We start from the raw sequence: 14422 nt of genomic DNA on the forward strand, positions 1-14422 counted from the left end.
GTGCTCTGGTCACGGTCTTTAGTCTTGGAGGACCACATCACAGACAATCCTAACCTCACCCCATTGTCGGATAAAAATTATTAGACTTGGCTATTGAGGGGCCGAAGGCTTGTGACTTGCAATTTAACTTAAGTATTCAAAGAAACTTACTGTGTGTTTGACGTATTTGTCACTCGTCCTTTCCTTTTTGCTTTCTTCTATTGTAGTCTTGCATACATTTGCCAGTTATGCAGAAACTATTTTTTCTCAGTGCATGTTTCAGTGTGTAATATTGAAGTACAGATCCTGCAACAAAGTAGGCTTCTCCAAATGAAGATGGTGATGGTGAGGGCTTCTAGATGGAAACATCTTGGCACATAGATTATGCTTCCTTATTTTCAGTTTCAGATATTTTTCCCCTTTTTGTGTTTTAGTGCAGCAATCCCAAATCCTTCCATCTTCTCTCAGTATACAGTATGGGAGGCCAGGAGAACAATAGTCATGTTCCACACTGATATCACAGAACAGCCAGTGAGAGCAAAAATACCACCACATGAGAAAGCAAGAATTATCCATATACAGGGAGTGAAAAAAGCCTTAGTGGAAAAAAAGCACTGTATATGATCACATCGACCAGAAATTATTTAGTCTAAAGTAGCTGGAAAAACAGGTCAAGATTGTTAGCAAAACACTTGTAATTATTAATTTACCTTCATATTTTACCTCAATATATTAGCAGAACTGGGAATACAGGTCTATGTAAAGAAGGAATTCTAACTCTAGTCAGGTACACAGTGTCTTGTGAGTAGGCAGGAAAATGTCAGTGATATTTGCTGGAGCGAGCAAGTAAAGAGGTTTGGGACTTAAAAGAGTTAAAAGATCACCATTAGTTTTAGCTCTGCCCTTATATACATAGGTTCTTGCCACTGCAAGATAAAATGTCCATCTACTTATTGATTTGTTAGCTGAACTTGGATATATCTGCTTGAAAATCATATAAAGCCATGTATTTAGTACTGGATTATGGATATTTCTTCCCCAGACAAATTCTTGAATACCTTTGTTTATTCCTTCACTTTTCCACTACCCTTAAGTTGGTTATTGCAGCTTCAAATGGTAATGCTTTGCAAGTTGTAAAAACATATTTGAAATAAACTCAATGAACTTTACCTGCTGTTGGGTACCAAGTATCTTATGTTGCATTTTCCTTATTTAAATTTTTGAGGTTCAAGTCTAAGAGAATATTCCAAGTATTTAAATGGTCTCTTCTTTTTTACTATTCCAATACTAGCATTTCTCAGCCCAGTTTTCAGACAACAGTATAATTTTCATAGATGTCAATACCTGACTCAAGGATACTTGCCTAAAGAAAACAACTTGTAATGAACCCAGCTGGCTCTGAATAAGGCTCCTACTGTTTCCTTAGGATAGAAACAAAATTTGTTTCTCAGTTTCAGGGATATTTTTGCACAGTGCTACCCTAGTGTGGCCCAATGCAGTTTCCTAAGACCACTGGGTGAAGTGGAAATTGTTCATAAGGACAATAAGAAACAGCACAGCTTTTTATTTCCTCAGTTGATATTTCCTTCCTCCTGCTTTTCCCTCGTGAAATAAATAGACATGAGAGAGATTATTGCCAGAAGAGTGAGTAGATTTGTGGTAATGTCTAAGAGCAAATGTCAAATGAGAGAAATGTCAGAGTCTTGTATGTTTTTGAAGTATATAACCAGATAGATTTGTCTACCTCTTATTTGAAAACTTCATCTTGCATAATCCTCTGTGCAATCTTTTATTGGACACAAACACTGTGCTATGTGACAATTTATTCTTCCAAATTTAGCAGAACAGTCTCAATTTAGGCAGGGAAAGGCAAAAGAAAGTTTGGGTGGATAATTTCTCTCTCTCTGTAAAGAATGTCTTTCAGAAATAGTCATACCAAAGAAAGCCTTGGAGGTCTGAGTCACAGCATTAGTGGGTTGAACACTTATTCTGTGCAAGTATATGAGCTTACTTCTTCAGGGTTAAGAAATGTAGAAAATATTTTTAATGAAAAACTATTTCAGGATAATGGCAGGGCTATAAACTCCGAAAATCTGAATTCTAAAGAAAGATTGACTTGATTGGAAGAGAGATTGACACTTTTGAATAAAATTGTTCTTTTAAAAGAATATTTTAAAAAACACTAAAATAATTTGTCATGTGAAAGTCATGCAAATTAGACTTTTGAGACTAAAGTGTCATTCATCTTCAAGATCTCTACCATGCTGATGATCTCTGATAAAGAAGTGGGACTGGGTGGTAGTTAAAGTTATGTTGGTATTTGGCATTAAGATTTTAGCATATTTTCCCCTTTTATATAGGATTCACCTACTATTTCTTAAACATAGATATATTAGGAAACATTTTAATGCCAAGTGCTTTTTTGGCCCTTAAAATTGCTTGGGAATTAGGGCAATACATAAATTTTTAATGAAAGATTTTATTTTTTTTCCTATCAAAAGTCTCTGAAGGATAACTTTACTTGAACCTCTTAAGGAAGTTGTGCTCCCAGAGAGTTGCATGTTACCAGTTAAAATGTTTCATCCTAGTTTACTGCAGCTGGTCAGGAGAACATACATGTAGCCTGAAGGTAGATCTCCACTCAGCAGTGCAGAGTAATGGACCAATAGATGTGCTATTAAATAGCAAAGACTACTGGTTAGAGTTCTGTCTGTTCAGCTCCTGAGTCAGTGTGGAAGTGGCCTTCTCTGGTGTTCACTGAATATCTCTGTTAAAGGCTTAGGTCTTGCTGGTAGCGATGCAAAGCCTTTGAGGAATCATTAAAATGACTACAAATTAGAATGGTAGCATTTGCTTCCTTTGTGCAGGCATTAGTGACAGCGTGGGTGTCAAAGGTCATGTTCTCTCTTGGCTTTGGGAAGATGCTCTTTTAAGAATATATGAAAAAAAAACCCATTAAAATATTTTCCTCTTATGCAAAAGACAAGGATACCAGGCTTTCTACACTTAAAGCATCAGATTCCCACATTCAGGAGCTCTACCATACATTGCTCAGTAGGAGCATGAATAGAAGCACAAAGACTCTGCACTCTAGGGAATGGCAAGCATGAGCTCCAGGGAAGTCTTGAAAGATACATCTTCCCAATTGGTGCATTGTTCTCTGTTTCCAAGAGGTGTAGATAAATTAGTCTGGTCTTGGATTTGCTTTTTCTTGTGTAACTACTCCTGAATATACAGGTAGGCAGCAGCCTTGGACTTCTTTACTCTCCAACCTCTCCTGGCTTTCAAAAGATGGAATTTGTACCTGATCTGATTAATAACTGCAGGGTTAGTTCTATCCTATAATTTAAAATGCTTATTGACTTCTCTTTTCTATATACTGTGCTGTAGGGCAGAGCTGCTTCACTGTTCTGACTCCCCATAGCCTCAATTAAGCATGTGGTACCACTGCACTGCCCAGCTTCTCTAGGCCTTCTGTTTCTTTGACATGTCAAAATTTCTCCTCCTTATTCAGTGCATCAAAATAAGCTATGGTTTGTTTTGTGTTTTCAAAAATATAGTAGTTTCTGAATTCTTAAATATTCTGAAGGTGCCAGCTGTAAGGTGATTATTGTCTATGGCTTCTAACAGAAAAGGATACCTGTGGTCAAAGCCATACCACATTCTGAACAGCCATGCACTCTCAGCTTTGGTTGTATTTTTATCCAGGTTAGCTGTAGTCTGCAAAATAAACAAATGAATGCATTGAAAAGCATTTCTATATCATAAATAGAGCTCCAGTACTAAAACCACATCAAGCCAAATTATAATTAAATGCACTTAAAAAAAAAATGTATATATCATCTTTTGCACACAAATTACATCTTTGTGAATCACTTCAGGACAAATTGGCTCATAAAGTACCTTTCTCAGTGCTATGTACTCACTGGAAGAGTGCAGCATTTATTTTTATTAATGATTCCAATTTTATTAAGCAGCTGAGAAGCAATATATTCTGAGATCAATAAAATGAGATTTTGACTTAATTGCTACTGTGGGATTACTTCAGTTTACTCCTACATGATCAGATGCTATTTGTATATGTCTAATAAAATCTCATTCCCAAAGGGATGGTGATATTCTAATAATCATGCCATTCCTTTCCTTTTTGTGCTTCTTTCCAAGGGGAGAGCAACAGGACTCAAAATGCTGCTCTCAGTTCTACAAGATAATTCTGGGATGTAGTGCATGGACTCTTCTTTTAGTTGGTGACATGATTTGGTATAATAAAAATAACTTTTAACTGTCCCCAAAGTTCAGAGAGGTAGAAGTAGAGGAGACAGTCCACCACCTCTTCTAGACAATTTTCTCTCTGGGAAGTGAGAATGCCAGTGTTTCTTGTCTCTTCCTTGAGAATTACTTACATGGAGATGATTGTTACGATAATTACACTTGCAATAGTTTCTCTAAATGTCTGGCAGATGAAATTGATGGGGAAAGCATAAATCTCTTGAATGATAAAGATATAGGAATGGCTTGATAAATGTTAGACCTTAGTTTGACAGAGATGATAATAGGTGTTTTGCAGGCTACTTAGTTTCCCACTGAGATCTGTAGTACAGGTTCAACATTTTTACAGAATGCTTGTAGAAAACAAATTCTTACACTATCTCAATTTAGATTAACATAGAAGAAATTTTGAGATATACAAACCCTTAGGATACGATGTGCTACTGACTGTCTTTGTTTATAGGAAATTAAAACCCCACTGTCATAAAGCTTTTGTGTTTTTTTAGTAGATCAACTTTGTAACTGCTTAATGATTACATATCCCACATAGTGCACATCAGAGTTAGCTTTTGGAGTTCGTACTCAATTTGTGATATGAAGCAAATTGCTTCTGTTTATTTTTTTATACAATAATATACATTATCTCTAGTATAACTTAAGTAATTCAATTCTTTCAGAACGTAATTTCTTTTCTTTATACTTATGTTGTGATAATGATTTGGTGATAAATACATTTAAGGAAGGGTGAGGCAGAATGAACACAAAGAAACAGAGGTTTGATGATTGATACCATGGTATGGTGAAGTCCAGACATTAATTATACGTTACAAGTGTTGACACCTTTGCTAGGGAAGGAGTCCTGGGTTCCACATCTTACAGTAAACTCTAATTTGTTGCTAGCTTACTGCTGAAATTACTGGTTGAGGCAGTCCAGAATAGACTGTAACCAGAGGTCCAGAAACAACTGTGTACATGGAAGTCTTGACCACATAAATCTAATTCCTTCAGAAAACAGAAACTGGTATTTGTAGATGGAAGAAGGAATATGAAGAGGTAGGGAAGTAAAAGTGTTATGCAGCCATATAGCTGCTGTTGCCTCTGACACTGCACTCATGAGATGGAAAGTGTTTACAGCTTTTTCTGCCCCTAAAAATCCAGGTCTGGTTACATACATGGATTGAGAAATTCCCAGGGCAAGATACCTGTGTCCTTGTACTTAGAGTGGTCACACGGGAGACAGATCCAAATCTCTGCAGCAGAATTTGTGGCTTTCTCATTCTGTCTGAGTATTCTGGCTGAGAAGGGAGCCATCTTAAAGGCTTTCTTTGGTGCTATAGTATTCCTGAAGCTCCAATTTATGGCATGTGGTTTAGAGTTCATCTAGGTGAGAAGTTTTGCTGGTAGTGGGAGATACTGGGACTTACACATTATTTGACCAGACCTACATGCCAGAAAAACTGCTTTTACTGTGAAGATACATTAACATAGGAAGAAAATTAAAAGTAGGTAAGCTAAATAAAAATACTTTATTAGAAATAAAGAAGAAGGAGTGAGAGAGATGAGATGAAAGAAAACAAGAAGAAATAACATGACAAATTCTATAGTTGTGATAGGTACTGAGTAACAACAGAGGGCTATGAAGACAACAGAGGTCTGGAATCAGTAAAATATTTAGATGTCAAATACAAAAAAAGTCAAACAAATGAAAATAGAATTACTGGGAGCGGGGTGGGGTGGTGGAGAAGGGGAAGAAGGGAAAAAATTATTAGAGCAGCAAAACTATCTTCCAAGATGAAAATTTACTACTATAAGGAATGCTGACTTGGACATGATGGGGCAAGAAAGGTGTTACATTTATTTACACCTCCTGTGTTGTATTGCTGTGTTTTGTCAACAGAGATGGGTGTTAATTCACAGGGCACAGCTGGGACACTGGATGTGTTGCTGCTGTTCATAAACATAATTCTTTTTCTTTTTAATAAAGGGGGAAAATTAGATGCCTGACTTCAGAAAAAATTGCTTTTCCACAAAAAAATGTGTTACATGGCATTCAGCACACTCTCATCTGTGAAAATTCAGGAGTGCTACAAAGTAGAAAATTTTGGAAATGATGGATCTTTAAAATTGGGTAAACAATAAACTAGGATTAAGGTTCTCTGTATTGAGCTTGGCCAGAATTCAGGAGAGATGTTGCAAAAATTCCTACTAAGATGCTTAGGAGACTGATATTAATATTTAGTCCTGTCAGACTTGGACTTGTATCTTGGCATGCTGCAACAGAATGTTACGATAGTCCTTTTAATATTGACTGAGAGAGTGCTTGGGGTGGTATTATCTATAAACAGAAACAGTAATAAGCTCTCTGTTTTTGCTTTGTCATCCTATCTACTGTAGTCTTACTTCTCCCTAAACTACTGCTGCTCCATCTACTATGCTGAAGCATATGTTCAGTTTTTGTGTATTAACTCTCTAAAGATTTTGACTATTGCAGGCAGTGCTGCATTTGAAACAATGTCATATGTAATGGCAGAAAAGGGGAAGGTTACAGATGGAGAGCTGCAGCTTTTCAAATAGCTCCCTTCAAAGTTTTTAAGTTCACTATATTCTTAGGTTTCCTTGTGAAAAATAACCAATAAATATTTTCAGAAACCTAACCTTATGCAATAGAACTTTACCCATTCTCCTTTTTATTCCAGGGAAATAAAAAATGTTTCTGAGAGGTCTCATTTCCACAAATCTGGCATTTGAAAATATTTTGGTTTATTAAGGCAATACTTCTATTATTAAGGGTAGTTCCACATGGAGAAGAGAGTAATCTGGGGAGACTTCATAGAAGCCTTTCAGTATCTGGAGGGACTAAAGGAAGGCTGGAGAGGGACTTTGTACAAGGGCATGTAGTGATAGGAGGAAGGGTAACAGATTAAAGCTTGAGAGAGGGTAGATTCAGATACTCTTGAGAACTTCTTCAGTGTGAGGGTGGTGAGACACTGTACAGGTTGCCCACAGAGGCTGTGGATGGCCTATCCCTGGAAGTGATCAAGGCCAGGTTGGATGGGGCTTGGAGCAAATTGGTGCAGTGGGAGGCATTGCTACCCATGGCAGGGGGTTGGAACTAGGCGATCTGTAAGATCCATTCCAATTCAAACGGTCCATTCTACGGTACTTTTTGCTTATTACCCTCTCAGGATGTTGTCTTATTTATTTATAGTAGTCTTCAATTTCAGTTACTAAATTCATGAGTATATACACATTGACAAATTTGTTTCTGCTCACTGTACCTTGTACAATAAAGATACTCTGCAGCTCCCTTTTATTTTCAACCTGTTTTAAACATTAGCAGCTGTAACACTTTTTGCCAAGCATAATCTGCCAACATCTGAAGTTTTTAGTTTTGAAAATACTGACATACCTGGCTTACAGCTTCTGTTTTCAAATCTTCATCTGGATCTACACCAACTCTGTTAAAACAAACAAGAACCAAGATTTATAGTAAGGGTCTCATGTATTTAAAGAGCACTGAGCACAGAAATGTTTCTCTTGTGCCACTCATTTCCTACAAGGTGAGAAAGGCAGAGGTGGGCTGGCAAACTCTTCATGTTACTTTTTTGATGAAGGAAGGTCTTAAGTTTTTAGTAAACTTGATTCTTTTTAACTGCCACTACTAACTATTGAGATTAGATCTTTATCCTGACTCCGATCTATTTCTACGGAGAGACAAGTCATTAACCTGTGCTATGAAATCCTTAATTATTGGCAGAAGAGAGATGTTGAGGAACAGTGAGTTAGAGGTGGAGGACAGGACTGCAGAGCTCTGTGTCTTGGCTGTGTTGCTTAATGGATAGCTTGTAGCATTTACAAAGGGCTTTGGGAACACCAAGGTATGGAGTGGCAAATTTGTTTTCAATTGGTTATGTGCAAGATGATGGGAACTGGGGTGACATTTTACTCATATGAACAGGAAAAAAGTAAAATTGGCTGTTAAAAGTGATGTGCTGGGTGAACTGATGTTTTTTAATATGGTTCATACTCAGAACTGAGGAAAAATCCAAATTAGAAATATTATAAGTTGAATGACAGAGGCTTGTGCTGATGCTCACTCCAAGAAAGGAAGGAAAGCATGGATGGTAAATAACACACCTTATAACTGGAATCTGAAGTCCACTGTTGTGTGGCAAACATCTTCCAAATACCTTGCAAGGTCCCACATATTAGTTCAGTTGACCTGACACTGCAGAATTTACTGATGCAAAGAAAATGTACTCTTTCACTAGATGCTGATTTAAGGCTACTTCACTTATTTTTCTGACAGCTTTCCTTCTTTAAGTATATTTTTCTTTTTGATAATAAGACATCAAAACAGATTTTAAAGTATATTAAAAATTTCATACCTCAGGATTCTTTGTTGTAAATATGCACATATTCTTAGGGACAATGGCAGGAACTATATGCAAAGTAAATGCTTTTTATATGTAAACACTGAATGGAAGAGAAAAATTACTATACCATAGCTCTTGAGTTTCAACAAACCTGAGTTCTTTAGGCATAAATATTTCTATTTATTAAAAGTAATGGTCCTGGTGCTGAGAATAAATAGTTGTTTTTTTTTTTGTTTGTTTGTTTTTTGGTCCTCTTGTTCAAATTGCTAGAAAAAGCTTCTGGTGATAACCTATGCATTAACTTGGAGTAAAAATGTTAGATATTTCCCATTTCATTAAAGGAGAAGCAGTTAGATGGGGAAAAAAAAAAAGGAGAAACATTACACTGAAGTTTAACTCTTTTGCTGCCATTGTATTTGGTATTTTCATTCACAGAGCAGTGGTTTCTCAGGCCTTTTCTGTGCTTGGTATTGTAAATCTAAGCAGCACTGGAGTGGGTAACTCCAGTGGTGTGTGAAGGCTGAAGCAATGGCAGAAATGCAGGTGTGATGGTCCCTAACTCCTAAAACCTGGTCAGAATCAGAAAGAGAATCCCAATCTTGGAAAGCAAATGCTACTCCAATTGATTAGACTGAATTTTTTGCTAGATATGCTCACTGGTGACTCTACTTGGACAACATAGGAAAGCACTGCCAGTACAATAGTTAAGGGTCTGCTCATTTCTAGAAATAAAAAAAACTTCCAAGTGTTTACGCTTGACAGGTGCGGCTGAAAAGCTACAGCACAAACTCCCCCACACTCTCCTCTCCTTAATGAGCTTGACTTGGCCTCAATGAATCAGTCTCCTGGGACAGAAGTAATTTGGCTTTCATGCAATTCTGAACTTACTGGAGTGAGAAACTGCCAGTTCTGACTTTGTGTGCTGGAGTTGTGATGCATTTATTATACAATGAGCCAAGACAATGGAAAACACTTCACACTGGACTGAAAGGACTGCAATAGCAAATATGGAAAAGTGTGGGCTAGGGGGCCAATAGGAACCAGGGTTTCTGGCTGTGATAAGTTTTGAGTAAAAGTGATTGCTAACTGATGTCACGACTTAAACTGTGTAGCCACTAACTGAAAAAACCCCACAACACTAGCATAGAAAAAACCCCCGAATGTTCAGAGTTTTGAAGAATTTGTGGCATAATTAAGGTTCTCCTAAAGTGTGGTTTTCACTCCTTATGATTAGAAAGCTCTCTTTTGCCTTGTTCATTCTGCAGACAATAGATTATTGTCACGTATAGATACATGATATCTTAGCAGGACTACTATGTTTATGGCCAGAAAAAAAAAAAGAAGCAATAAATATATAATGAAATCATATTTTTTGTTTTCTTTTCACACAAAATAAAGAAGTATTTATGATACATGAATATCACAGAGCTCTCTCTTGGTGTGGTCTCTAATCTCGTTTAAAACACAGGGTCAGGTACCATTGATGTTTCTCTAATGGAATAAAATCTTGCTACTGGAGATTAATATGGGTAGCACAACATTACCTATTAATTGAAAGTTCTTTGGATAAAAGATGAGATCATTCTTTGCATTCCATGGGTGGATTTTTAAAATGCATTTAGATAGCAATATATTTTTTTAATTTAATCATTAGCAATTTTATTAAGTATGTACTACACAGGCTCAGTTCAGTCAGTTCTGAAACTGGGGCTAATTATTTCATATCCAAACATAGCCTTGGGAGCCTAACATCAGGCATCTAGCACTGAAAATCATGGTCTGCTCTAATTATCTCTGTTATACTTGATACTAGTTAGAATGCTTTTTTATAATAACAAGCGTTGAAAAAACAAAGAGTAACAAATTATATAACACAGTCAAGAGAACTGAAATTAAGCATGAATATGTGCTTCAAGTTGACATACTTGACTTCCTCAACAAAACCTCCTATTACATCTAATGATCTTGCCACTAGAATTCGCAACCTTAAAATTTGTGTAAATACTATGACAGTCTCCAAGAAGCATTCTACTGTTAATATGTGTGTAAACATCTTGCCTCTTTTAATTGTCTCATTTTTCCATTTCTGTAAGAAGATTTAATAGCTCGTCAGAAAAATATTTTCCTAGTGTGCTTTTTTCTTTTCTTGTTGTTGGCTGTTTCTTTTCTCTTGTTATCTTGTTTAACTTCTTGCAGCCTCCATTTTCCATTCTTCTATCCCACTTTCCTGATTGTTCTCTAGTCCTCATTCATTTGTTCTTAGTTCTTCATTGTATGCTTTTATTTTTGCCTTTCTATTTTTGCATCTTTTAATTCTAAATATTAAACGTTTCGGATGAATTCCCTTCTATAAAAAAAAATGCAACCCAGATCTCTATCACAGTGAAGTTCATCTATTCTGTGCTTAGATAAACTTAACTCATGCCATAGATTGAAATGCTGTAGACATGAAGGAGTTAAAAGTCCTAAAAGCTCCTCTGTGCTGGTTTATTTGGGATTTTTTGCTTGTTTGGTTTTTTTGGGGGCGTTCTTTGTTGTTTGTTTTTGGGTTTTTTGGAAGGAGGAGGTAGGTTGTTTTTTGTTTTCAAATAATAGCGGGATCAAAACCTGGATTGGGAGTTGACAGTTGCAGCTTTCACAGTCTGGAAGTGAAGCTGGTGACTTTGACCAGCCTCCAGAAATTAGGCCTCAGTGTTGCCAGGAACTGTGCATTAGTCTGCAGAAATACCCTTTACAGTTGATGGTATTTAAATTCCCATGTGCTATCAAGTGCATCTTTTTTTAGCAACAGTCAGAATACATTTGGTAATAAAAGGAGGAATTTGTCACTGAATACAAAGCAGTCGATTACATCCTTTCTTATGTGGTTTGAAATGAAAATGGATGGAAAGAGAAATCTCAGATTGTCAGGGGAACCACTAGTAAGAAATACAAAACCAAACCGTAGGAATACTGAGCAGCAAATCACTATTCAGGCATTGCTAACTTTTAATTCCCTCACTTCAAAGCACCACAAAGTCAACATGGTAGGATAAATCTCTCCTTTCTATGGTGAAGCCACAGAAAAACCACATAGGCTCTATCTTCATATTAGGATCTAGGCATGCAGAGAAGAATTTTCAGTGACTATACTGCAGTGTGATCCTCAGCTCTCCTTCACTTTAGGTGCCAGGAAATCTGAAAATAAAGGTATTCCTCTGAAATCTAAGGGCTGAAATTGTGCTGCTGAGCCTGTATAGGTTTTCTGTATTTGCAGAATGGAGCCTCCTTTATGCAAGTTGAATCTTGCTGACAGTCCCTCCTAGTCTGGTTTGCACTTAACATATAGTCACATGGGTTAGCTGTGCCCCAGATGAAGCAGGCATGACTGCTTTTATTTGGAAATACATCCTGACAGTATGTAGTTGATTCTGTCCCTTTCCTATTTAATGAGTGATCAATTTGGGTGTTCTGCAAAGAACTGGGAATCCTGGTTTCACCAGTCACCTCAAACTGAGGTGGTTCTTCTCTCTCAGAGGAGCTGTAAATACTGGGCTGAGAACGAGTGGTGGCACTGCCCATTCCCCTGCTGATGTTGCCCTGCTATGCCAAACATCTTTTAACTTCAAGCACCAATGAAGCCCCAAGAAACAGTTGTTTACACGAGCATTATTTGATGCAGCTAATGATTTAATAAACAGAACATCTGACTAGAAAGTTGATGAGGAATGCCTCCTAATGTGAGTAACAACCTTCCCTGATCTAAGTACGATGCTGAATGTGTGCTTTGTAGAACACGGTATTACAGAGTTGTCAGAGTTCGCCCTGTCTTCTGTCTTTTTCTAGATCAGTGGAAAAAAAAAAAGGCAATTCAAGAGGTGAAACATCTGGCATCTTTCTCTGTTTCTGGACTCATGGGGATAATACTTCCCCCACATTGTTGTTCAGCTGTTTTGTGTATTTAGCTTGTAAGTGCATATCCTTCATTATGTTTATACAAAAGCTAGTTTACCAGAGACATTGGTTTGGTTCAGAGCCCTTGGAGTGCTGCTGTAAAAGAATAATACTGGCTTCTTTGCTTATCGAAGGGTTACTGAAAGAACTCACTTTCCTAGACTTCTAGTGGCTCTCCCATTGTAACTCAACAGTCTTTAAACCTCAGCTTATATCTCCGAAAACTGTACACACCAGAAAAGGTTTTTTGAGTAAGTGATTCATAACCCAGTTTTCATTAAACAGCACTTGCAACAGGAGTCTTGAATATTTTTGCATTAATAAATCTAGAGCTTGTAGTTATCCATTATCAGCATATTGCATTCTGTACAGAATTATTAACTGTAAAGACTAGAAACATGAGCAAAATCCAAAAAAGATGGTTTCACCATCTCTAATAAATCATTACAATTGAAATTAAAAAATCCTCAGGATAAATAATGAATGCTTAGGCAATTATTCTTGTCCATGTGGCAGTAAGTGTGATGTGTATTCCTAACAAATTGATGCCTTAAAATCTGCTTTTGCTTCTAGATTGCCATATTGCTGCTGACTGATGCTGCCAAAAAATCTGCTTTTTCAGAGTACAATATTTTGATTGACATAAACTACCTAGGGAATTATGGTATCAGTATACATCCTCAAAGTTCAGCTCAAACTGATTTGTAAATAAATGAAAGTGGTTTAAACCTAAGGCAAGAGTAATCACTTCTGTCTCACAACAGAACAAATCAGTTTAATTTAATGTTGAAAAAGATGAAGAAAAATTATCAGGTAAATGATGCATCCTAAGGGGTTTTCATGTGTTTGTCACATGGCCAATGCTTCTGTACACAGCATAGTGAAATAGAAGAAACCTGTAGAATTGTGTAAGAGAAGTATGCCATAGTTTGTTCTCTAGAGTTTTGATTTCATAAACTGGTAAGGTAATTTTTTTGGAAATGCTACTACAAAACATTCTTCTTATGGTCAAGGTCTAGGAGCCATTTTTGGTGGGCATATGGAGAACTACTTGGGTGCAGAGATGTCAGTTAAATTAATACAATAAATGTAAAAATGCCTTCTAAGTAAAGAAGGGCTGTGATGCATGAAGATAATGAGTAAAGGAAAATAGAAATTAAGGCTAGAGAACTGTAGTACTCTATAAGACATCCACAACATTCCTCTCTAGATGTTAAGTATTAAAAATATTGTGAAGCTGCAATAATGTTGCTGCATAAAACTTTACCAATTATTTCCCCACAACTGTGCATCTGTGTGAAGTGAAATGCTAAAATTTAAAAATAGATGATGGTTTCCATTTGCATTTATATCATGCACTTATGCAGATAATAACTAGAAAAATGAAGTTGGTCTTTTGATACCTGGTGTCTAATTCTCTATTCTGTTAATCTTATTCTTTCTTGGTATTGGTGTGTGTGTGTGTGTCTAAAACAGCTTGGTTACTTTAAAGTAGGAAGATAGATCCATATAGCAGAATGCAATACCAGAGTTTTTATGATATTGACAGCATGGCACCTCCATCTTGAGTTCTGAGAAGCAGTAATTCAAATTCCTATAATACTTCTGGCATACAGATTATCAATATTGTTCTATGTGAATATACCTGTAGTGAGGAATCAAGCCTCTTGCTTAAAAATAGGCATGAATGTCCACTAAAATGAGCGTAATTTCTGTGTATTTTTAAGAAAGCATAATTTATAGTAGTATCAATGAATGTAAATAGAATTGGAATAAAATATCCATGAAGGTTGGCAGCAACTACAAGAAAGTCAATTTCTGTGTCACGAAAATGTAAGAACTAGGACTTGTTTTCAGATTTAGAG

General features: G+C 36.6%; 1 protein-coding gene across 2 annotated transcripts in view; it reads right to left on the minus strand.

Moving 5' to 3' along the window:
- Window positions 1-14422, minus strand: part of SLC9A9 (solute carrier family 9 member A9) — a 169168-nt gene that overhangs the window by 36807 nt on the left and 117939 nt on the right. Inside the window, exons 13-15 of one of the 2 annotated variants that reach the window (XM_030456173.1) lie at window positions 7658-7706; window positions 4155-4167; window positions 3620-3692 (exon numbers count right to left, since the gene is read on the minus strand). In XM_030456173.1, coding sequence (XP_030312033.1) covers window positions 3620-3692; window positions 4155-4167; window positions 7658-7706 — 135 coding nt within the window. Of the gene's footprint in view, window positions 1-3619; window positions 3700-4154; window positions 4168-7657; window positions 7707-14422 lie in introns of both variants that reach the window. The other variant, XM_008491051.2, reaches the window with a different exon arrangement.

Source organism: Calypte anna, chromosome 9, assembly GCF_003957555.1.
Source record: "Calypte anna isolate BGI_N300 chromosome 9, bCalAnn1_v1.p, whole genome shotgun sequence".
NCBI classification, from domain to species: domain Eukaryota; kingdom Metazoa; phylum Chordata; class Aves; order Apodiformes; family Trochilidae; genus Calypte; species Calypte anna.